Source organism: Merops nubicus, unplaced genomic scaffold (genome assembly GCF_000691845.1).
Source record: "Merops nubicus isolate BGI_N331 unplaced genomic scaffold, ASM69184v1 scaffold3597, whole genome shotgun sequence".
NCBI classification, from domain to species: domain Eukaryota; kingdom Metazoa; phylum Chordata; class Aves; order Coraciiformes; family Meropidae; genus Merops; species Merops nubicus.
The window spans coordinates 250-23,377 of NW_008622137.1; the positions used below are offsets into that span (position 1 = coordinate 250).

Below are 23,128 nucleotides of genomic sequence, written 5' to 3' on the forward strand. Positions count from 1 at the left end.
GACGTGAACGGTTTAAGATGCCTGCAGCCTTAAAATTAAATGAATAGCGAAATGTGAAACTAATCATAATGACTTCTCTCACTTGCATCTGTGTTTCTTCCTTCTCTAGGAATGGATCCTGAAGCCCTTAAAAAATACTCTGCATTACACCCTAAACCTGCTGGACTCTCTCTTCAGTATGGCACCGCTGGGTTTCGCACCAGGGCCGAGCAGCTTGATCACGTCATGTTCCGCATGGGCTTGCTGGCAGTCCTCAGGTCCAGAGCCGTGGGAGCTACTATTGGTGTCATGGTTACAGCATCTCACAATCCTGAAGTAAGAACAACCTTTTCTTTAAAAAGAAAGCACATGCGGTCAGTCTGGTGGAACGAAAGCTCTTCATAGGACCAAGAGACTAGATCCTGAAGGCACTTGGACCTGTGTTTAGCCAGCTTCCTGTGAATAGAGTCTCTGACATGTTTGAAGTTACTTTTCCCTGTATGCACAAATGCTATTTTTTTCTTATGTGGAAATACTGTAATGTAGGAAATTCGTAATGCTGACAAACTAGACAAGGTCTCTCCCTTGAGAGAGATGAACCTTTGAGCAAAATCTTAAGTTTAACAAATAAGGAAATGCTGCAATTACAAACCAGGCATTTAGACTTCTGCTGCTGTGGAGCATTCCAGGTTATTGGAATCTCCCCTTATGTCATTTTAATGTCAAATGAATTAGGAAATTATAAGGAAGAGAAAGTCAGTTACTTAATATGTTGGTTACATTACATTTTTTGGCCTTGTTGGAGGTTTAAATAAACAGCTGAGCTATTGCTTCCCAGAAATGCTCCATGATTAAAGCAGCAATGTGGGTGAACCAGGTGTTGGCTTTCCTCGAAGAGATTTTTTTAAGTTTACCACTTTTAAGGCTTACTGCCTTTTGTTCTTGTTTCTTCTAAGGAAGATAATGGTGTAAAGCTGATTGATCCTCTTGGAGAAATGCTGCACCCTTCCTGGGAAGAGTATGCCACACAACTAGCAAATGCAGAGGAGCAAGAATTACAGCAAGTAATAACAGAGATCTGCCAAAAAGCAGCAGTGAACCAGCACAAAGATGCTTCAGTTTTTGTTGGTAGAGACACCAGGTAATTGCAAAATGCTGTAGGTGTATGCTGATTTTATGGGAGTGCCAACATTTTGTTTACAGCGGCTTTCGGATGTTTAGCCCTCTGCAGACAGGTTGCTGCTTCTTTTTATGCCTAGTCTGATACCTGTTAATTTATAGTTATAGCAATAAACCAAAGTTTTCCAGTGCTGTTTATGTATTAACTTCCCGGATAGCTATGAGAACTTCCTAGGACTGCTGCTGAACAAGATGCTTTATTATGTTTTTGTTTGTTTGTTTGTTTGTTTGTGGGCACCATGTGTTGTCCACATGCATTCAGCAGTATACTTGTCTTTGCAATTTTCTGGGGTGCTCGTTTTCAATCTTCTTTATTGGGAAGTGCCTACAATAGAAAAAGGTATGGATTTCTTCCTATCAGATCTAAATCTACTGGCAGGAAGCTTGTAGGATCTTCTTCCACATATAATTCCTTCCCAAGTCCGTACATAAATGTCTTCTGCAAAGGTTATCAGTTGTATTTGTTGTTTTCCAGGCCAAGCAGCGAGAAACTTTCACAGTCAGTAATAGATGGTATCTCTGTTCTAGGTGGTCAGTACCATGGTATGTTAAACTTTTGCAATTCTAGTCTGATTTCAAGTTTTTATGTCAATACGACTCTGTTTTGTAGACATAAAGCAGTAGCCCAGACACAATTTCCATTTTTGCTTGTAACAGTCTTCTTTCAGGGCAGCTGAATGGCCTTAATGCAAGGGGGGAGGGGGCCGGGGGGGGGCATCTTTTCAGAACAGAACTTGAAAAATTTTCTGTTAGTTTCCTGTACTGCATTTGTCTGTTTATTGTAGAATAACAAATGCTATGCAACGTTAAAGAAGGAATTAATTTTGTATTCTATTTCTGAATATCGTGCCTTTTATTTTGTGCTAGATTATGGTCTGGTGACTACGCCGCAGCTACATTACATGGTCTGCTGTCAAAACACCCAAGGGCAGTATGGGAAAGCAACGCTGGAAGGTTATTATGAAAAACTCTCCAAGGCTTTTACAGAACTGATAAAACAGGTGAATACTGGGTGTTGTCTTCTTTGTGCAAATGCAGAGAATGAGTATATTTTGTTTGTTAGCCTGTTTGAGTCTGAAGTTTCAAATTCACCATGTGTCGAGGTGTGCTTTCACTAGGGTATGAGTTCGCTTTGCCTTTTCTTCACTTGTGCTAAGTGTCCCAGCTCTGGAGAGAGTCAGAGGCGCCTGAAGATTGACTGTGCCAATGGAATAGGAGCTCTGAAACTGTCAGAAATGAAGCCCTACTTTCCAAAGGAGGTCCTAATTCACCTGTATAATGATGGAACCAAGGAGAAACTCAATCACTTATGTGGTGCAGATTTTGTGAAAGTTCACCAGGAACCTCCTAGAGGTATGCAGTCAGTCATTTTATGTCCTTCACCTGAAAGCTCAGAGTCTAGCAACAAAGTGTCATCTTCAGCTAGGCTGAGCTCCCTGTTCCTTACCAGGTGATTGCACGAAGGATTCTGCTGGCACAATGGCAACAGGGAGCCCGTGTAGCTGGGTTTGGCACATCCCTAATGTCAGGCTAAATTGTCTGGGGCAGGACAATATGTCTCTAACTGGCTCAAATACGTTTGCCAGGCTCGTCTGAATGTTAAGCTGGTGGAGTCCAAAGGTCAGTCAGGACTAGCTTGCTGTTGCTTACTTCACCTTCTTTTGTGTTATCAAGAAACATTTGCATTGTGGTCTGGGGTTGCAGATGCTTTTCTGGGCTCCTGAGGAAGCGCTGTGATAATTTACAGCTTGGTGCCAGTAGGCTAATGATTGACATAAACCACTGAGGAAATCATAGAATCATTCAGGTTGGAAAAGACCTCTAAGATCATCAATTCCAACCATCAACCCAACACCACCATGACCACTAAACCATGTCCTGAAGTACCACATTCAGATGTTTTTTGAACACCTCCAAGGACAGTGACTCTACCACCTCCCTGGGCAGCCTGTTCCAGTGCCTCACCACTCTGTCAGTAAAGAAATATCCAATCTAAACCTCCCATGGTGCAACTTAAGCCCATTTTGTCTCGTCTTATCACTAGTAACCTGGGAGAAGAGACCAACACCAGCCTTGCTACCATCTCCTTTCAGGTAGTTGTAGAGTGCGTTGAGGTCTCCCCTCAGCCTCTTCTTCTCCAGACTGAGCAATCCCAGTTCCCTCAGCCCCTCTTTATAAGCCATGTTCCCCAGACCCTTCCACCAGCCTCATTGCCCTTTTCTGGACACACTCCAGTACTTCAGGGGCCTTCAGCCCCAGAGGGCTGGGCCAGCACCCTGTGTCCAGCGCTGCCACAGGCTCCTGCCCGGGCGTCACTCTGCAGACGTTGGCCAGGGAAAGCAGTTCACCTCAGTTTTGGGTGCTGTGGGTGACTCTGTGCTCTGTGGTGACTAAGTGTGTGAGAAAAGGGGTGGGTGTTCTTCTGCTGCAGGGACTTCAGCCTTGTGCCGTACAGGACGTTCAGTGCTTATTGCCAACATTTAGGGATGTAACTACACACAGCAGTTTTGAGACTGGTTTTCATACCCATCTGGGGAGAAGGTTTAGCATAACAAATGTTTAGAGAACCTGCATTTTTTTTATACTAGTATTTATGTTTTTGATCTCAACGTGCACTTTTCCACTGCCATTTGATACAGCTTCCCTGGTGCAAGCCTCTTAGTAAAAGCAATGTCTGCTTCAGAGCATTAGGGTGGTTTTTTTCTGTTTGTGTGTATGTCTGCACCCAGCAAATTTTCACATGAGTTCCATACTGGTACTAACCTAAACATTTTGTATCTTTTCCTCTCTCTAACTTGCATTTGTAACTGTGTGTGCTAGGAATAGACATGAAGCCCAATGAGAGATGCTGCTCCTTTGATGGTGATGCAGATAGAATTGTTTATTACTATAAGGATGCAGCTGGCCGTTTTCACCTAATCGATGGAGATAAAATAGCAACTTTAATTAGTATCTTCCTTAAAGAACTTCTTGGCAAGGTAACTCTTAACCTATGAAATGAATGCTGACACTTTGATTTGTAACGTGTAAAACAGCCTAAAGAAACCGTGTTAGTTTGTACCTACATGGACTCTCTACCTCTACCCAAAGTGAACCCAGTTTAAAAAGAGATCAGTCCTGTACCTCATTGGTATGACCAAAAGGTTGTTTTTACAAGGGTGCAACTTCCACACTCCAAATAAAAATTATGAGCACTGATAATTTAATCTGAAAACTTTTCTTAGTGGGAGAGCACTTTTCCAGTTTCAGTGTACCAAGTATTGATATTCCATTCTCTTTGTTTCAGTATCTTTCATTAATTTTTTCATTAATTTTAGGTTCAGCCCTTCCCTCAGCATTTCTATGAATGCTTATGAAGGTTGAGCATTCCATTTTCATGAGACTCTGGTTGTAGCAGTCATTAGAGAGAAAATGCTTTTCTGTTTCAGAAGGCCTCTCATATTTGTTGTCTATAACACTAAACGTTGACGAGGTGTCCTGATATTGATATCTTAGAGAGCAGCTCATTTCTAACACTGTGGCAGAGAAGCTGGCCAGTCAGGAGAGCTTGTGCTTGCCACCAGCCTTTGCTTGATTTGCACTGGAAGCTTTGACTTTGCTGCTTGTGTATATGGCCTCATGTAATGCCCTGTGTCTGGCCAGTGCACTGAGCTTGCTGAGTCTGAAAAAGGGGTTTGGAAAGCCCAAGTTTGGAGAGCTGCTTCAAGCTAGCCACAAAAAATGTGATATGCAACAATTTGAACAGCATTCCTGTTGTCTTAAGCATATAGAAGTTCTTTGTGAGCTGGTGCCTTCCTTTAATGCCCAGGAGTTTTAAATGTCTGTAGGAGAATGTATGTTTAATAATTCTGATTATTATTCATCTGTCTGTGTGTCTATTGTACAGTAAAGCACTTTTTGCTTCTTGGTTTGCTCAGGTGGAGCAGCCTTTAAAGATGGCAGTGGTGCAAACAGCATATGCCAATGGGAGTTCAACACGCTACCTTGAGGAAACACTAAAGGTATGCTTTTTTTTTTTTTTTCTGGTATTTTCCTGCAAATGTTGTTTACTGCCAATTTGTTTACTTTAAAAATAAATGCTACTGTAATATGGCTAGGAAAACCTAAACTGGGCTAAAGTAAATGACTGTTTCAAACCTGTAGTAGCCACCAAATTACTGATGGTAAAGGAGACACAAGAGAGCAAAACTGAAAAAGTTCCAGTCAGCTTCTACTAATTTAAAAAAAAAAAAAAAAAGTTTTCAAAAGCAAAGATCTCTTGTTGTTTCTAGAACAACCTGAGGACTTCATGTCTTTGCAAGGTAGTGAGTCAGTAAAGGCTCCTTGATAATCATAAAATGAATTGGTTTTTTCCTTGTTTTGGGTTTTGTTCTATTTATTTATTTGTTGTTTAAAAATCAGGCTTTGTTTTCGGAATAAGTGAAATCTTTTTAATTGGGTCTGTAGAAATAGTGGATAATTTTAACTCTGGGGAGTCAGTGGTTTTGAAACACAGATTGTTGTGTAGCAGTCTCCCTGGGCTGCTTCTCAGTCCCTAGCACTTCACCTGCAGTTCCCATCTGCTGAGGAGAAAGAAAGGATAATGCTGTTTACAGTCTCTGCATGTCCTTGGGCTGCAGGTACCTGTGCACTGTGTCAAAACAGGAGTGAAGCACTTGCATCACAAGGCCCAGGAGTTTGATGTTGGTGTTTACTTTGAGGCAAATGGGCACGGTACAGTAAGTATGATTGTGTAATAAATGCATAAGATCAGCCAATATGTACAGAATCCGAATTGGATTAGCTGGAGGAGGAAGTCTTTTCGCACTCTACTTACATTTATAAACAAGACACTTCTCTCCTTGTTTGAGAGAAGACTTGTTTCCCTTTCTGTTTTTACCACAGCATTGCCACCAACTCTTGTTTTATGTGGGGATGGGGATTCCTGGCAGCAAACATTAATCGTGGTTATTTGGGCTTAAATGGTAAAAAATATTTTCCCCATTGCCACACATATCCTAGTTCGTGATGCAGGCTGGTCTTGACAAGCTCTCATCTTTTTATTCTAGGTGTTATTTAGCAAAGCTGCTGAAAGTAAAATAAGACAACTGGCAAGAGAGGAGAAAGACGACAAAAAAAGAGAAGCAGCAAAGGTGCTTGAACACATGATTGACCTAATTAATCAGGTAAAAACTGAGAGAAACAATTCAATATGTTGACAGTCATGGGGCTAACCCTGCTTGTGACTATCTGTCAGGCTACTGCCAGGGACTGCTGGAGCAGAAAGTAGGGTGCCATGGTAGAAGGGACCAAGAAGAAAAGGGCAGGAACAGTCTTCTTTAGGAAGATGTAATACTTTCTCAGGAGTGGATGCAGAATACTTTTATCTGTTGCAGTCTTCTGGCTTCGGGACCCAAAAAAGGGAGTGGGATAGCATGGGAGCCTAGTGATAGCCTGTGGCTTGTTTATGATTCAACAGCAAGCAATCTTCCATCTGATGTTTCTCACTGATTTACACTGGACAGGGGGATAGGGGTGTTCCAGTGCCTGTGTCCTCACAGCCCTGGATCTCCCTGTCACTAGTCACTGGGAGTAGTGCCGAATCATACGTTACAGGCCAGCCTTAAGCATCCTGACCCAAATCATACTTACTTAACCAAAGAACAAAGATGAGGTGCCAGTCCTCTTCAGGAGAGGTGAGGACTAGGACTTGTACAGCTCTGCCAAGGGCAGGTATGCTGCTGCTTTCCTTACCACAGGCTCAGCATGATAAGGGGATTAAAAACCCCAAAACAACACCACCTTCCCGACAAACTAACCAACTGCCCAACCTCTGGGGTACCCAGACTGCAGCAAGTTAGCCTGGCTGCATTTTTCACTCTCATCAGCTGGAAGCTTACTGCTCAAATCGTGCCTTTCTTTCTTCCCTGTTGACTGCTCCAGTGTTTCTTTCCTTTCTGTTAACAGACAGTTGGTGATGCTATCTCAGACATGTTAGTGATTGAAGCAATCCTGGCTTTGAAAGGTCTGACTGTGCAACAGTGGGATGCCATCTACACTGACCTTCCCAATCGGCTGCTCAAGGTTCAGGTGAGTCACACACTCAGGTGCTGCCTCAGGTTACTGCTGTGAGCACCTCTTGCCTGCATAGCTTTAGATAAAAAGGGCAGAAGTAGGCCAAACAAGCTGTGAAACAACCCAGAGGAAGCATCAGAACTTAATTTGGAATAAAACTATGACTTACACAAATGATGAAATAATAGCCAGCTGTGTTAAATGGAAAAACCTGAACAAAATTCAGCCTTTCAAATCAGAAACATACTAATACTGCCTGCTGGGCAGCTGGATTTTTCTTGCTGTGCCACTTGGTGTAACTTGAATAATCACAGTCTTCTTTATCTTCTGCAGTATTCAAAGAGCTTGAGCAGAACAGGCTCTCCTTGTGGTAGCATTCTGTTAGACACAGCAAGGGAGCTCTGAGCTCTAAATAAACTGGAGGAGAGAGTTCAAGCTTTCTGAGCTACTGGGAGAAGCTGCAGCTTCAGTTCAGAGGCTTACAAAGGAGGCACATTCAAACTGAGCCCTTTTCCAAACTGAGCAGCTGGCTCCTGTCAGGACTCGGTTAGCAGGTGCTGAGCCACCGCTCTGCAGGGATCTGAGAGGACACAGTGTTGGAGTTGAGTTAAGCATGGAACTCCCAAACCGAACTCCCCTTCAGGCAGCACAGCCCACCAAACCCTGAAGTTCTGTCTTACCCGTGGCCATTGTCACGTGGCTGCGGCCCAGTACTGAAGGGGCCGTCTGTGCCGGCGCAGGTGGCCGACAGGCGAGTGATTGCCACGGGGGACGCGGAGCGGCGCGCGCTGACCCCCGCGGGGCTGCAGGAGGAGCTCGACGGGCTGGTGGGGAAGTACAGGCTGGCACGGGCCTTCGTCCGCCCCTCGGGAACGGAGGACGTCGTCAGGGTCTACGCTGAAGCGGACGCGCAGGGCAGAGCTTCAACAACTTGCAGATGAGGTGGATTGGCTTGTGTTAAATGGTCTTGCTGCTTAGGTCATCACCATGGGGTGATGGAGGGAGGAGCACGTCTACCTACTCATCATTTAATCATGCTTAACAGGCACTAAATTTGGAAAAAAAACCACCTTGGTGATCACAAGGTCTCTTTGGATTTTGTTTATAAAATTGATGTTTAACGTTCTCGTTGTTTATCTTTAAAGTAAAAAGTTTATAAAGGCAATTTGACACTACGTGATTCTGAAAATAAAATCAGCCTTTTGGGATCTCAGGGTTAAGAGGAAAATGAACAAAGCAGCCCGTAACTGCATGATTTCATAAGAGGCAAAGCTAAAAAAATAAAAAAGAACTTTGGTTGCTGTCAAGAATTAGTCCACATGTGAACTTAAAGTTGACAGCAAAAGCAGGGGTCCTGCTCTTCCCCCATCACATGCTCCTGCTCGGTTCCTGCTGTCATGGCCAGTGGCAGAAGGACCCTCAGGGTGACAGAGCAGTACCAGGAGCACAGCATTTGCAGGAGAACACACTTCAGTATCATGTATTTGCTCTGACCTTCTCATACTGCCACCAACGTTAACTGACTTTTAAAACATCCCACAGGAGAACGCAGATGCCCTTGCCCATGAAGTAAGCCTGGCTGTTTACAACCTCGCTGGTGGAAAAGGAGCACCACCCCAGCCTATCTAAGGAACCCTACAACTGCTGTCAAAGTCTATAAGTTGACTCAGTTTTCAATATTTCCTCGCCCTTTGCTAGTGTGGACATAAACCAACTCTTCCTGAGAGTAGCAAGGATTAATCAGAGCTAAGTGGACTACTACTCTGCCTATTCTTTACCTCTGTTAGCAACTTACCTCTTAATGAGATGCTTTTGCTGCTGAATGGCTGAATGTTCCCCCTGCCCCCTCAAGACTGTCTAATTCCAGAAGATGAAGTGACTTAGAGGTGACTCGCTTCTTGACAGTTCCTTGTCATGCCCAGAAGGAATCCTGCCCCCACCCAGCTTATTTCATAAGTTACGTTCACGTTGTGCCTGAAGTCCAGCTCCCCCACCCTGGGAGCACTTTGGCTGCCTTGGGCTGGGGCTGTGTCGTGACGGTGCTGGCAGGGGCTGGGGCACAGAGCCCTGCTGCAGAAGACATCACCCCCCTTTCCCCCGCGACTGAACGTCCTGGGGGCAAACAGTACGAGGCAGAGGCTCCCACCGTCCACCTCAGTTCAAGGGGGAAACAATATAATGACAGAGAGCATTTGCAAATAATAATGTATTATTGCAATAATATCTTCATTAGATACTTCTATGAAATTTAAGTCTTGCTTTGAAAGCAATCTGCAGTGATAGTATTTATAATCACTTTTAAGAGGGAAGGGACAGGGACAGGTTTGTCTTCTGTGGCCCCTACTGCTCCACTGCAGTGTGAAGGGGCAGTACCAACAAGATGTCATGTTTTAAACACACGAGCATCCTTCTACACATATTTTTGTTTGGGGCATTTATCTCTGACAAACTTATTTTTCAGTGTAGTCCTGCATTAAATCCTGGCATAATGGCATTTTCCAGATTGATAAATAAGCACAAGTTCCAATGGATCACAAAGAAATCAAAAAAAAACCACAAAAATAAACTGGAAACAATTTGAAAAAAATGTGCACCTTGTATTTTTTGTTTAGTTTTTTTTTTTTTTTTTTAAAGACAGAACTCAAGACAACAAAACATGTACTGTAAATAGTAGGCACCATAATCAATATGACCCACCAATATTTAAACTCGATTCAGGCCACATCCAGAACTTTTCTCTTATTTACAAATATTTAACTTAAATACAACATTAAGTATTTTATTACATACAAAGTAAGAAAAGAATACTATACAACTGGGAAAGATACAGTATTTAATTTAAATAGTTACACTACATATAAGCTGAGCAGTACCAGTTTGGTTCATGTTTTTATGATGCCTTCAAGAAAATCCTTCTCAACCATTTCTTCTATCTTTTGTCTTGCTTTGCTGGAGAAGGTCTTGAGGTTCTCCATTTTTATGTCCTTACTTGGAAAACAGTTGGGGTAAAGGACAGGGCTCCCTGAGTGTCCAACGCATCTGCTTGTGACTTTGCTGTTAAAAACTTGGCTGAGTACATTGAAGAAAGGCAAAAGCTGCTCAATGCTGCGAACAGTGTAGATGGTTAAAAGCAAGTGACCTGGTTCCCAACTTAGTGTTTTCCCTGAGCTATCCTCCTCCGGGTTTTTCTGTGAATAGAAAATAATACAGGACAAAACAGAAGAAGCACAGGTAAAAATAAACTAATGCCCAATAAAGTAGTTTTCTATATTCCAGAAATATTTCTCCTATCAAAAACACAACCATGTGCTGGAGTGCAGTTCTCAAAGCAGATCTCCTTCCTGCTCCTCCCCTCACCATGCTTTGCAGCCCTGGTGGGCTGCACGTGGAGCTCTAAGCAAACACTTGAAGTTGTCATGGAAGAACAGTTCAGCTCCTCTTTACACAGTCTCAGAAGACCTTGGCTATGCACCTTCCCTTTCATGGGGGAGATGTCAAGGGAGAGAATTTCAGGAACCCCACCAGTGAAGGCAGCAGTCACACACCAGATGCTCACAAGCAGTGTCCATACACTGATGTAAAACCCTGTTTAGGGCTGACTTAAATACCTGTGTCCGGAAACACCTGAGCACTAACATCCAGCTGCTTACATGGTACTCTTTTTTTTTTTTTTTTGAGTCAAAAACCATATTCAAATCTAGACAATAAGGTACTACCACTACCAGGAACACATCTGGACTGTTACTGACAAACCAGTATGGGAGAGCTTCTGCTGTGAAGTAGAGTTTCAGCAATACTGGGTTTTATTCTGTGAGGAAGGAGGAAAGAAGCACAAAAGCCACATCAAGGAGAGCCAAGGGGGGGTGCAAGACTCTGCAGGCTGCACAGTTCCTGAAGAACAGACTTTGTAACAAAAGGAGAACGAGGGAAGAGAACAGTGGGAGCAGAGAGCAAGGTGAGAATTCCTGTCTGCACAGCCTTTGAGCAAACAGATTTTCTCCAAGACACAAGAGTTGAGCAAATACAGGTTTTGCCCTTTACATGAAGCAGGTGTCCTGCAGATCAGGAGCCTACATGACATCTGTTTCACAAAACCCAATTAGGACAAAATTAAATATGAACATATTCAGTACTTTAATCTGGTTGGTTGGCTCCCTATTACAGGAGACTGCTATTCTACCTCTACAAGTCTCAAGAAAGGCTCATAATGAACTAGAACAAAGAGAAGACTGAATTCTAACACAGAAAGAACTGATGCCTCCTTTAAGAACTTCACCTTGGATTCACAGAGGAGAGGCTTTCCTGCAGTGCTTCTCTGCTGTGCTTAGTGTGACCCAGTGGTGCGCAGGGACCACCTGCAGCATGCTGCCAGTGTCCATGTCACACAGCAAGTGGGGTGCATACACAATTACTAGTTCTCTCTCTGAGCAATGAGATACATCCTGTCCAAGCCATTTCCTCACAGCAGCAAGCATCTTCCTTCCTTGCTAAGCAAGCACCACAAGTTCCTCAAATACCTAAACGTGTGTTTCACACCTGCTGTTTGGCACAAGTTACTTTATTATTTAATTTTATAATGGTTTGCAAATGTAACTCTTCTTAGAACAAACATTAAATGTTTGTAACCTGTTTCACGCAGGAAACCAACTGAAAAATAACCTTTCAAGTTATCTATAAAAATAAAGGCATTTATGATTTTCATCTCAAAAAATCTCTTAACTTTGTTCCCTGACAAGACTGATCTCTCTCAGTTCTTACTGAAAGCTAAATACTGCCCATGGCCTTGAGATGATGGTATTATTATGGCGAGCTTGTTTCAGCATCTCAAGCATCAAAGGCTACCCTCACCTGATGCTTGGCCATCTCCATTCCCTCCAAAACCACCGTCTTAAAGTCCTCCTGTTTGTCCTGTGGAAGGAAAGAGGAGAACTTTCAGACTGCATTTCATATATCAAAACAACACTCTGCCATGAAGGCTGTGCAGTTGCTTGGCCGGGTGCTGCGCTTCAGTGAGAAAAATCACCCACCCCAACGAGTTCACGGTCCAGAAACAGCAGAGCCTGGAGCCAGTGTGGCCCAGACACTAACAGACAATAACAGCACTGCCACTTTGTTCTTCTCTTTATTGCCAGTAGTGCTAAAGGAGGCTTTTTAAGCACTTCTTCTGCAGACAGAGCCTGAGCAACACCATAGTACACGAATCTGAGCGTTAGTAAGAGCGCCCTGAAGGAAAATTTAAGATCCACTGAACTTTTTTCTCAGAAACTGTTATTTTCTAAGAAAAACCCACAGCTATATGCAACACTATTCTCCTCTGCACAAAGAAGAAATGGCCTGGAAGTCAACATTCATAACATGACAGTCCTCTCATCATCATGGTCCTAGCTATGGTTCACAGTGTGCAGCTGCTGCCGTGACTAGTGGGTTCCAGAAATTCCAGGAAGTTTTCTGTATTCTTGAAGCATATTCTGTAGAAATCCTGACTTCAGGAGTCTGTCTCAACACACAGTACTTACCAGCATATACATTTTATATCATACAGGGTTTATAATTCATGCAGAAAGATTATTTGGAGTGTGACAACTTTCTAACAGGTATCACATGCTACATTGAATGTCGGGGGTAAAGGCTATGCTTGATCAGCAGTCCCTTAAAACTGATCACTCCTTTACAAATCTGAGAAATTTAGTCTCATCTTCATGGTTCAAGAACAATAAAATGAAGAACGCAGATATGCTTCCCATAATTATTTTATCCCCTATAGTTGTAAGCCTACCTTGAATAGTTCAGATCTGCCTGCAACTAAGTTATGCCTAAGTTTTATGTTGCCACTTCTGTGTCAGCAATTGTTCCTTTACTCAGTGGAAACATTCACCAGGGATTGTAAATGCAGTAGCTACAGCAAGCTGCCACTGTTACAGCCCTGACAACAGCCTCCAACCTCTCCTTGGAGGGAAACCCAAGAATGAAACTCCAGAACTTTCTCCCATATGCCTTCAAGCTTCCTTCCTGTTTCCCTGGCCCACCCAGCACCCTTTCCCAGCAAAGTGGCTGCCCAGGGGGGCTCTGCCCTCACAGCAGGAGCAGCAACCTACTCACAGCAATTCTCTTACACTGTGGCAGCAGAAAGGAACTCCCTGGGATAGATCCATCAGCTTCATTAGCTAATCATGCCTCTGCCTCTACCCGCCCCCCCCGCCTCCAAACTAGGGTTTTAATATACTTCATGCACCAACACAATTACAACCTTAATTCTGCTCCCACGTTACAAAAGGTGCAGCCAGGATTTCCCCAGAAATGTTTCCACTGCTCTCTGCTGCCTTCCATTCATTGTAACGGCTTCAGGGAAGAAAGCCAACCCACCCTGGCCCTGGACAGTCTCAAAACTCTTGGTTCTGTTATTTTTAGGAAAGCAACAGTTTTCTAAATATTGAAATGTGATTATTATTAAGGAAAATGTTTTTTTAATCCAAAACATAGTTAGTTATACTAGTATCTACATACATGTCTGGCTATCTGAAAGTAACTTTATGTTGAAATATATTGGACATTGATTCCTATCTTACTTTTTACTCAACTAATACAAATCATATTTTTTAATTGGAAACTCCAAAGTCACTGACTGTAGTCTTTTTTGACCATAGCACGTTTGGGAGTTTTGTTTGGGTTTTTGTTTGGTTGTTTTGTTTGGTTGCTTTTTTTTATTGTTTGGGTTGGTTGGTTTGTTTCTGTTTTCAGTTTTGTTCTGTATACATACATACATACATGTGGTTTTCGCCTGATGCTGACTAGGAGTTACTCCAGTGGGAATCTCCCACACCAGACAAACTCCTTTCCATCCTCCATGGTTAAAATAAATATCCAAACCAAAATGGTGGCACAGGTCCATGACAGTTTTGACAGTGAGAAGCAGAACTGGAAGGAGGTGCCCTACCTTTGCTTTCTTTCTCAGGAGTTTTGCTAGACGCACCACATAGGGCTTGAACTCCCTCTGGTGTGTGCCCTGCCTCCGCACCTCCAGCCCTGAGTCGTCCGATGCTTCTGGAATAAAAGCCCAACGATACCTGTCACGAGACAACATGAGCAGGCATTATCCTTAGTGAGCACGGGGGCTTCTCTGCTAGACTTAAGAATATGAGTGGATGAGGAATTGAAGAAAGGGGGAGGGAGAAAATACCCAAACCAACCTCCAGAAAAAAAAAAAAAAAAATCAGTCTGACAAGAAATAGGAAAGGCACATTCTGAAGAGCAGGAGGCAACATGGCTGAGAACGCAGCATTGTCTTTTTCCTTTTCAGTTTCTTACAGTATTTAAGGAGGCCAAGGGCAATCTAAGGCAGAAAAGCGAAAACTAACAGTATTCACATCTTCATTGTGTGAAAGAGAACTGAAAGCAATTCTGGATTATAAAATAGGTGTTATTTAAAACATTTTGCTGCCCATTTGCAATGCTTACTACAGCACACAAAACTTTCTCAGGATACCATGTTGATAATAGAAAATCATTTAATTAACCTATTCATAGACCAATGGGACCAAGTGCCACTCATCACTGCCCTTTTCTGTCCTTAAAACTTCAACCCAAGCCTCCATGAGAACACCATAAGAGAGAGAGGTGATTCAACATGACTATCGTCTTTCCAGAAATGCACAGTAATGACCTAAATAAAATTGGGCTGGTGACCAAAACTGAGCTGTGCCAGCCAGGGCAGCAGCTCTCACACGGTCACCACTAGGCAGTGTAAAGGAAGAGATGAGATACTTCTGTCCTTGGTGGCCTCTCACTTCTAGGTCTTCAGTAAATCCCAGTTGTTTTGCATTCATTGTTTTCCCACAGAACAGGACTGCAGGGGGACTGAGGAAGCAGTTTGCACAAAAGGACACTGATTCCCAAGAAAAACCTATGGGGTCCCCTTCACAAGCAGGTAGTTGCAGCATCTTCCAGACAGATCACACAGGAATAATTTAAGTGAGTCATGCTGAGAGGATGCACAGTCGTCTGATCTCATGCATTAGTCACTGGGACATGTGGCTGTTTTGAGTTCTTAGATATTACTGCAGCTGAATACTTTAAACATAAAGTACTTGAATAAATCACGATTACTGATTAGCTCACAAGTGTGGAGAATCTCCTGCCACAGCCCAAATCAAACCAGCCTGAACTCATTTGCTGTGTAGCATCATTTACTCTGGGGGCCATTCTGACACTGGGAGGCTGCCTTGGGTGAAGGCCAGAAAAGGAACAAAAACAGGAGAACAAAGTTTTTATATGCTAGAATTTTACCAGGAAGCATGGCCAAACATCCAAAAACTCAATTGGCAGTGTCTTCTACTCACATCTGAAACTGAGGCAGGTTTTCAGATGGTAAAGCTAGGGCCAAGTCCAGAAATTTGCAAGCAGACAAGTACAGGTTCAGCCACCTCTGGCTATTGTAGGATGTGGAGAAACCATTGCCACCTGTGTATGTCGTCTCCAGACCAGCAACAGATGGGCCAGAAGTTCTAAAATAAATCATAGCAGGCAGGTGAGTCATAACAGCCTTCTGCCACTGTAGGAACATCATCTTTTTTACTTGCCTTTACAAACACACAACTCTTTGTTTACCAAGTTAATCCTGAATCTATAAATGATACAACAACAACATCACGAGTCTGTGCTATGGGTGGAGTTTTATAAGTTTTTATATATATATATATATGTAAAAGATGAAGTGTTAATATATAATAAACAGTGTAAATAAGTGCATGATACAGAAAAGCTATAAAGTCATACCATGCATATTTTAATTGCAGAAGCTGTGTCATTTTAGCCAGGAAGACACTGTAAGAACTAACATGCTTGTATTGAATACTTTATCTTTATGAGTGATCTGACAGGGGGATTTTTTTGTTTTGTCCTGAACAGTATGTCCTCAGTACTGCAGTCTGTCTGAACTACCCTTTACTGTCCTCCTTCTTTGAGCCTGACAATTCTAAGAAAAAATATTCTAAAGAATGACCTAGCTACCCATCAGCATCCCAAAAGACTGTTATCAAGTTAAACAACTGGGAAGTTTTTAAGTTTACCTGGAAATGTCTTCATCAGCAGTGAGCTCCTGTTCCATCAGTAAAAACACTTGTACCTGAAGATCAAATGCTACATTTTAATACCATGACTCAGGAAAATGCTGTAGGGAGGCCTGAGTAATAAGCCTTTGAGGTACTGTTTGGAGCTTTATTTCCATTGTTGGATGATGAAATAAAACTGATACCCTAAAGCTCTTTCATCCCTTACATATAGCCTGAATAGAACAAGGGCCATAAGAAACTTTTATGGCCAGGAGAACTCTCAAAGTCTAATTGCCTCCACTACTTAGAAAGAGAGAAAAACTTGAAGAGACTAAACAATCATGTAACAGAGCAGTCAAGTTCAGGTGTGAATTCTCAAAAGTAACACAGTTCTGTCCACTGAAAGTAGTTCTGGGACTGTGGTAACTTGTGTAAAGGCCAGGAGACAGCACAGGAGTCAGAGGGCCAGAGCAGAATGGGTTTCCTAATATTTATACTAGTGACAGGCTCAAAATTAAATGCATCTATTACTGCAGTGCACTTGATCTCTAAGCTACTTTAGATGGCTTTCCTCCTTCTATGGCTTAGATCTGTGGTTAACAGTAAGGGCTGGGTTAGGTGCCTGTAGATTAAAAACAAACAACAAAAACACCCAAATCACAGCAGTGACTCTGATTCGCTGTCTGTGTTGGCCAGTCCCTTGGGAATAACTTGGCTAAGAGGGTAAGTGGACCACAGAATGCACAAACCACTCTCCTCCAGTCCCACTGCCAAAGCTGAAACCCAAAAGAGTGTCCAACCGCCAGCACTGGAGACTCCACAGGTAGCAGCTCTGAAAACAGATGTTTATCCTGTCTTGTTATGCAGAGCAAAACAAGAGGAAGAAAAAGGCTCAACTGAACCTTGTGTAAATCTAGTTACAACATTTCAGCCACAATGTGATCTGAATGACCATCAACTGCCAATAAAACATGGATTTTGGCTCCTATCTCATGTGGCTTCTCATCCTCCTCGCTGGAGGTAGAAGGCTGAATGACCAGGGAAGGACAGAGAACACTGAGCAGATCAGGAGTGGGAATGGTGGAGAGGACACACATACACAGGCAGAAATTGCAGTGGGAGTCAGCAGGGAGCAAGGATGGCAAATGCAAATTTAATTCAGGAGACAGCTGAACTGCTTAAATAGCATAAGTCAACAGATATTCTGTGTGGTTGCAAAAACCAGACATCAGGGCTACACAAAGAAGTCAGCTTTCAGTTTGTGTCCTTTGTAAACTTACACGCACAATATCTAGAAGACGTTTAAAAAAAAAAAAATGTTGAAGAGGAATGAGGTTGTGTCTTAAATTTGCAGCAGCCTTCCAAAGCACAAATGCTAACTGCAGCTCACCAGTTCAGTGATCATGGTTGGCCAAAGCGAGGTAAGGTGCTGTGGAGACATTCTTAAAAGCAATACTCTGAAAAACAGGAACACTTGGGAATGCAGGGTGGGCACCTGTGGCAAACGGAGACTTTCTACCAGCCTTTCTGAAACAAAAAACCAAGGTTTCCTCAGTTTCCAATATTTCCAACTAACAATTTCTCCTTCCCTCATTTACCCTCAATTTTTGCCTTTTTTTTTTTTTTAAAGTTATCTACCATGTTACTTTTTCAGTACTTTGCTACAGTTTTATTCTGCCAACATCAAAAATAACCACTTCCACCAAGCAACAACAAAAAAAAAAAGCTAGAAATCTCAGAACAGTTCTCCATATAAATGCAACACTGTACCTGGGAGTTTTGCTCATCTTGTGCAGAATTTCACCCATTAAAAGAGAGGAGTTAACAGATTCCAAACAATATAACAGCCTGACCAGATAGGATATATTAATGTTATTATTAAAAGGCTTCATCATCATAGTACAGGGAATATTACACAGGGATGATGTGCTCCTATTTAACTATAACCACCTCTAAGCACTCAACATATAGAGGCAGATACACAAAGAAATTTTTTTCAGCCAAACCAACACATACACTTCCCAGTTCAAACCAGTAAAACCACCTGATATCTTCATCATAATAAACCCAGCTATTGATGTGACTGGGGAAAAAAACAAAACAAAACAAAACAAACCACTCTTCAAAGAATAAAACCTGGAACAAACGTAACAAGAAAGCTGATGCAACTGACTTTGCATATCCAGAAAGAGACCACTGTGTCCACCTTAGTAGCACTAGAAGACAATGTATCTAGAAGCTGCTGCTGTAACTATTTGCATCACCTTGCAATAAAACCAGGCAGCTCCCATTCCCAGTCACTTAATGTAAAAGGTGACTAGAAGAGATATTCTTTGGTGATAAATAGGACCCATAAACAGAACAGCAGAAAAAAGTGCTAAAGGACTCAAGAATTCAAAACTTGTTCAAGGTTTCTATTCATCCCCAGTTAATAGGTGTTTATGCCTCAGATGTTCATGTCAAAACGCACCCTGCAGGTACCCAAGGACACTGATCAAGGTATAAAATAACAGATCAGTGAAATAATCTGGGTAAAATTCATCTGGTAATCACAGAGTCTGTGGAGTTTGTGATCATTTAAGACTGAAAACATTCTAACCAGAACATGCAGAAACTTCTCATCCAGCTACAGACACGGTACTGCGCACTGACATTCCCAGAGGACAAACTAACCTGCTGTTTCCCTGTCATACAAATGTTATCCAGTTAACATCAGAGTCCAGAAGCCACTAAATGACACATTTTTACTGACCTTGTATGTCTGGAAGGTATTTCTGGTATTGGTCTACCTCACTACTGAAGATAGCAAAAGCCAGCCTCTTGAGGAGCATGGCGCGCTGCTCCAGCTCTGCGTCTCGGTTAGCAAAGAGATTGAGGGAGCTGCTCTGAGCCACAGCCACCCGTGCTGCAAGACAAAATGCACAGTGCACAGGCACACCCCAAAATTTCCCTTCGGTTTCACTTCAGGGCACGAATAACAACTTCATTGCACCAATGTGCTTTGAAAGCAGATGTTTAGAAGATGCATGTTCGGCAGTTTGTGGGTTTAATCACAGTGAATTAAAAGACAAGTTGAAAGAAAACTGATACACAATAGTGCCTGTGTTTGGGGGCTTCTGGAAGGGAGTTTAGCCATTTTTTTTTTAAACACAATTTGCAGGTATAGATGATCAGAAGTTCAGAATGTGCAGAATCCATTTTTCCTTAAGCAGTTAGTGCAAGACTTTAAAAACAAACCCAACAAATCCAAACCCAACAAAAATCACCCCCATCTGCTCTACCTAACCAGCTTCACTATGCAGGCAAAATTTACTGTGCCAGGATGGTCTCAAGTTCTCTCACTTCAAGTTGTTTTATTCATGGATCTCCAGAAACAAGCAGTTAAATTAAACATGAAAAACATCGAATAAATCAAAATGCTTGGAATAAATATTGGAATGAGTGTTTTCTTTAAGATATTTGTTTTGCCTTTTTTTAATGATTCCCTTGGAGAAAAGTCATTACTACGTCCATAAATACTTACTCATCAAATCTCTGAATGTGGTTTTGTCATGTGTCATCAAATTATCCATAATAGCTCTCCAACTAAAAGAGGAAGATTGTACACATATTAAAAAAGCAGGAATTTACAGGAATATTTACAGAGCTCTTTAAATTCAGGCTAAGCTTCCAATCCAAGCTCTCTGCTACATAGTTAACATTTACCTGGTGCAATTTGATCTGAACCTGTATTTCTCAAACACCCTTCTCAGAGAAAATCAGGGATGCTATCAAGAAGGACCTCGACAGGCTCAAAAGGTGGGCCCATGTCAATCTTGTGAAGTTCAACAGGGCTCCTGCACCTGCACTGGAGCAATCTCAAGCATGGATACAGGCTGAGTGGTGAGTGGATTGAGAGCAGCCCTGAGGAGAAGGACTTGGTGTTGGTGGATGAACACCCAGACATGAGCCAGCAATATGCAAGGGCAGCCCAGAAAGCCAGCTGCATCCTGGGCTGCATTAAGAGAAGAGTGGCCAGCAGGTCAGGGGAAATTAATCTTCTCTGTGCTCGTGAGACCCCACCTTGAGTATTGCATCCAGCTCTAGGGCCCCAAGCATAAGAAAGGCATGGATTTTCTCAAGCTAATGCAAAGGAGAGCCACAAAAATGATCATAGGCCTGGAGCACCTCTCCTGTGAGGACAGGTTGAGACAGTTGGGGTGGGGTTGTCCAGCCTGGAGAAGAGAAGGCTCCAGAAAGACTTTACTGTGGCCTTCCCGTACTTAAGGGGGTCTTACAGGAAAGATGGGGAGGTACTCCTTATCAGAGAGGGTAGTAACAGGGCAAGGGTAATGATTTTAGACTGAAAGAGGGTAGATTTAGATTAGATATTAGGAAGAAGTTCTTTACTGTGAGGGTGGTGAGACACTGGAACAGACTGCTCAGAGAAGTCAAGGATGCCCAATCCCTAGAAATGTTCAAGGCCAGGCTGGACTGAGCTTGGAGCAGCCTGGTCTAGTGGGAGGTGTCCCTGCCCATGGCAGGGTTGGATAGGAACTAGATATCTTTAAGGTCCCTTCCAATCCAAATCATTCTATGATTGTAAAAATGTTAAGCGCCTTTTCCTCATAGAAAAAAAAATTTAAAAAAATCATCTTGACAGTGAAAAAATAGACTTGTACATAGAAATACACTTTGTGTAAGAAAGCTTCACTTTTCATGTAGTAATCTAAAACAGAACATCCCTATTTCTTTCAACAGAGATCTATTGGGAGATCCTGTTGCACATCATCTATATTCTTGTGTAATGGTATACATAAAATCTCTAACAGCCATTGATATAAGCAGGAACGAGTCTTACTGGTTAACACACGAAGCATCCATCTGGAAGAAACTGGAATCCATAAAGAGGTCAAATGCTTCCTTCTTCCATGCTCTCCTTGTATACTGATAGCCACTAAGACTGCTTAATAACTGGACACAGGCTCGATAGCTGGATGCATTGTGAGCACTAAACAAAAGTCAACATGAAACAATTTTGAATTGTTGCTTTATAGAAAGATTGATGAACATCTAATCTTTATCATGCCTGTTTCAATTGAAGTGTCACCCACCAAATTTCAACTGGATGTAGAAATCTACATCAATTCAACAAATCATAAAGATACCTGTGATTACGGAGGTAGGGAACAACATAGTGCATAATATTTACAAGCAAAGGAATAACCCTCTCTTTTTCATCACTGTAGAAAACCATATCCAAGAGATGAGCCAAAACCTATAAAAGAAGAGGAAGATATGTTATCATGCACTCTCAAATTGCTTTTTATCTACTATTCAGCTTTTTTTGGGTAGAACGACCTTTACTGAATATTCAAGTTTATGATACAAGTAATCAAATTTCAAGTACTATAAAAAAATCTAGAATATAAAGATCCCATAATTTTTAGACAAACTAAGATAAAAAACCAGAAGCATAAGCTTCTGGGTAAAGTATTCTATAGAATAAACTACAAACAACAACAACAAAAATCAAAGATTGACTGTGATTATCAGCAGTTAATAACATATACCACTAATAACAGACAAAGTTTGTCACCAAAAAAATCTTTCTACACTACACACCTGAAAGGCCATGCTTCATGCCTCATCCATTCCACTGAATATTTATAATTAGTCTAGTAACCAAGTTTTATATATTGTTACATGACAGGACTCAGAATCCACTCACATCAGTGTTTCCCATCAAATCTCCTTCCCCAAGCTTCTAGTCCAAAGCTTTTCACAGTATAAAAATTCACTGTAAGACAGCATTGATTACATCTGAGGAGACATTTACCTCAGAAAGCAGGGTCAATGCATGGACACTATAAACAGATGGAGTTATGTTTGAAGTTTCCATTGCTGGAGACAACATATCTAAATGAAGATAAAAATAAAAAAAAAATATCCAAAGTTAGTTTTCTTAAGCCATTATTTACCTTACAAGCATATTTTTATAGCATATACTTTGAAGGTGTACAAACTTTGTGAGATACACTGGGTAAGACACTAATGCTTGAACAACACTGAAGTATTTTTAACCTATTCAGATATAGTAAAGCTGTCCCCTGTGTTCATTCTGGCCCGATAATTAATGTTTTGTTTAAAATAAAGCTGAAACTACCTTCAACATCTGATTCTAAATTGTTTCCATCAACCATAATCTTGGGAGAAGGCTTAACTTCTAAGTTTCGTCTTAGCCAAGTGGTCTGTTCCAAGGAAGAACCAGCAATTGCCCCAATGGCATCCACTATCTTGTGTGTTACATCCTGGAAGAGAAAAGCCCAAACATCCTCAGAACTTTTTGCAGAAGGGCTGCATTTGTTGTCCTGATATGTTTCTATAGAAAATCTATATAACTAATTAAGGGTAGAATCGCTTCTTTCAAATCACTTCTGTTCTACATTATCAGTGGTTAAGAACGCCACAGAAAATGAGATCTTTTTCAAGAGATTACAAATAGTACTAAGTAGAAGACACTAAAGAGTCATTTTAGACTACAGAGATGATTTATCAGATGGTTTTAGTACATTCAAGCATTAATTGTTCAGTATTTTTAATAGGGATTTATATACAACAAATTCCTTACCTGAAGATCTCTTTGATCTTTCTTATTCTCCAGGCTTGGGTTTTTCATAATGAACTCATTAAGAACACTGAAAGAAATGTAAAAGTAGATATGGATTTTCTTCTCAATACAATATTCAGTAGTGTTAAGACCTAGGACAAATCTGCACAATACTTATTTACTAAATGTTCAATTGTTGCTACTTATCAATATTCTAGAAAACATCCTTTCAAGTTTCTTAAGTTCATTTTGATCATATCATAACAGTTCAACAAGACCA

At 41.7% G+C, this 23,128-nt stretch overlaps 2 protein-coding genes across 3 annotated transcripts in view; one reads left to right on the plus strand and one right to left on the minus strand.

Annotated features, from left to right (window-relative positions):
• The first annotated feature begins 111 nt into the window (after window positions 1-111).
• On the plus strand, window positions 112-8,841 carry PGM3 (phosphoglucomutase 3). Its single transcript, XM_008944665.1, has 12 exons — window positions 112-315; window positions 936-1,120; window positions 1,634-1,701; window positions 2,026-2,159; window positions 2,316-2,511; window positions 3,979-4,136; window positions 5,076-5,159; window positions 5,778-5,876; window positions 6,207-6,323; window positions 7,105-7,227; window positions 7,953-8,132; window positions 8,755-8,841. Exons 1-12 carry the CDS (start codon window positions 112-114, stop codon window positions 8,839-8,841), a joined length of 1,635 nt encoding a protein of 544 aa, XP_008942913.1.
• A 985-nt stretch (window positions 8,842-9,826) lies between these two features.
• DOPEY1 (dopey family member 1) overlaps window positions 9,827-23,128 on the minus strand; it is a 53,734-nt gene continuing 40,432 nt past the window's right edge. Inside the window, exons 26-38 of one of the 2 annotated variants that reach the window (XM_008944666.1) lie at window positions 22,870-22,936; window positions 22,405-22,549; window positions 22,078-22,157; window positions 21,407-21,516; window positions 21,100-21,249; window positions 19,783-19,844; window positions 19,012-19,164; window positions 17,650-17,786; window positions 16,278-16,333; window positions 15,549-15,713; window positions 14,147-14,276; window positions 12,061-12,120; window positions 9,827-10,400 (exon numbers count right to left, since the gene is read on the minus strand). In XM_008944666.1, coding sequence (XP_008942914.1) covers window positions 10,095-10,400; window positions 12,061-12,120; window positions 14,147-14,276; window positions 15,549-15,713; window positions 16,278-16,333; window positions 17,650-17,786; window positions 19,012-19,164; window positions 19,783-19,844; window positions 21,100-21,249; window positions 21,407-21,516; window positions 22,078-22,157; window positions 22,405-22,549; window positions 22,870-22,936 — 1,621 coding nt within the window. In that variant the 3' untranslated portion in view covers window positions 9,827-10,094. The remainder of the gene's footprint in view (window positions 10,401-12,060; window positions 12,121-14,146; window positions 14,277-15,548; window positions 15,714-16,277; window positions 16,334-17,649; window positions 17,787-19,011; window positions 19,165-19,782; window positions 19,845-21,099; window positions 21,250-21,406; window positions 21,517-22,077; window positions 22,158-22,404; window positions 22,550-22,869; window positions 22,937-23,128) is intronic. The other variant, XM_008944667.1, reaches the window with a different exon arrangement.

What these genes read in the sequence shown, in the direction of transcription:
- PGM3 (XM_008944665.1), top strand. Translation starts at nt 112, where the DNA reads ATGGATCCTGAAGCCCTTAAAAAATACTCTGCATTACACCCTAAACCT. An exon ending in TTTGTTGGTAGAGACACCAG is followed by an intron (nt 1,121 to 1,633) that starts GTAATTGCAAAA and finishes GTTGTTTTCCAG; the next exon opens with GCCAAGCAGCGAGAAACTTT. An exon ending in ACCTTGAGGAAACACTAAAG is followed by an intron (nt 5,160 to 5,777) that starts GTATGCTTTTTT and finishes CTTGGGCTGCAG; the next exon opens with GTACCTGTGCACTGTGTCAA.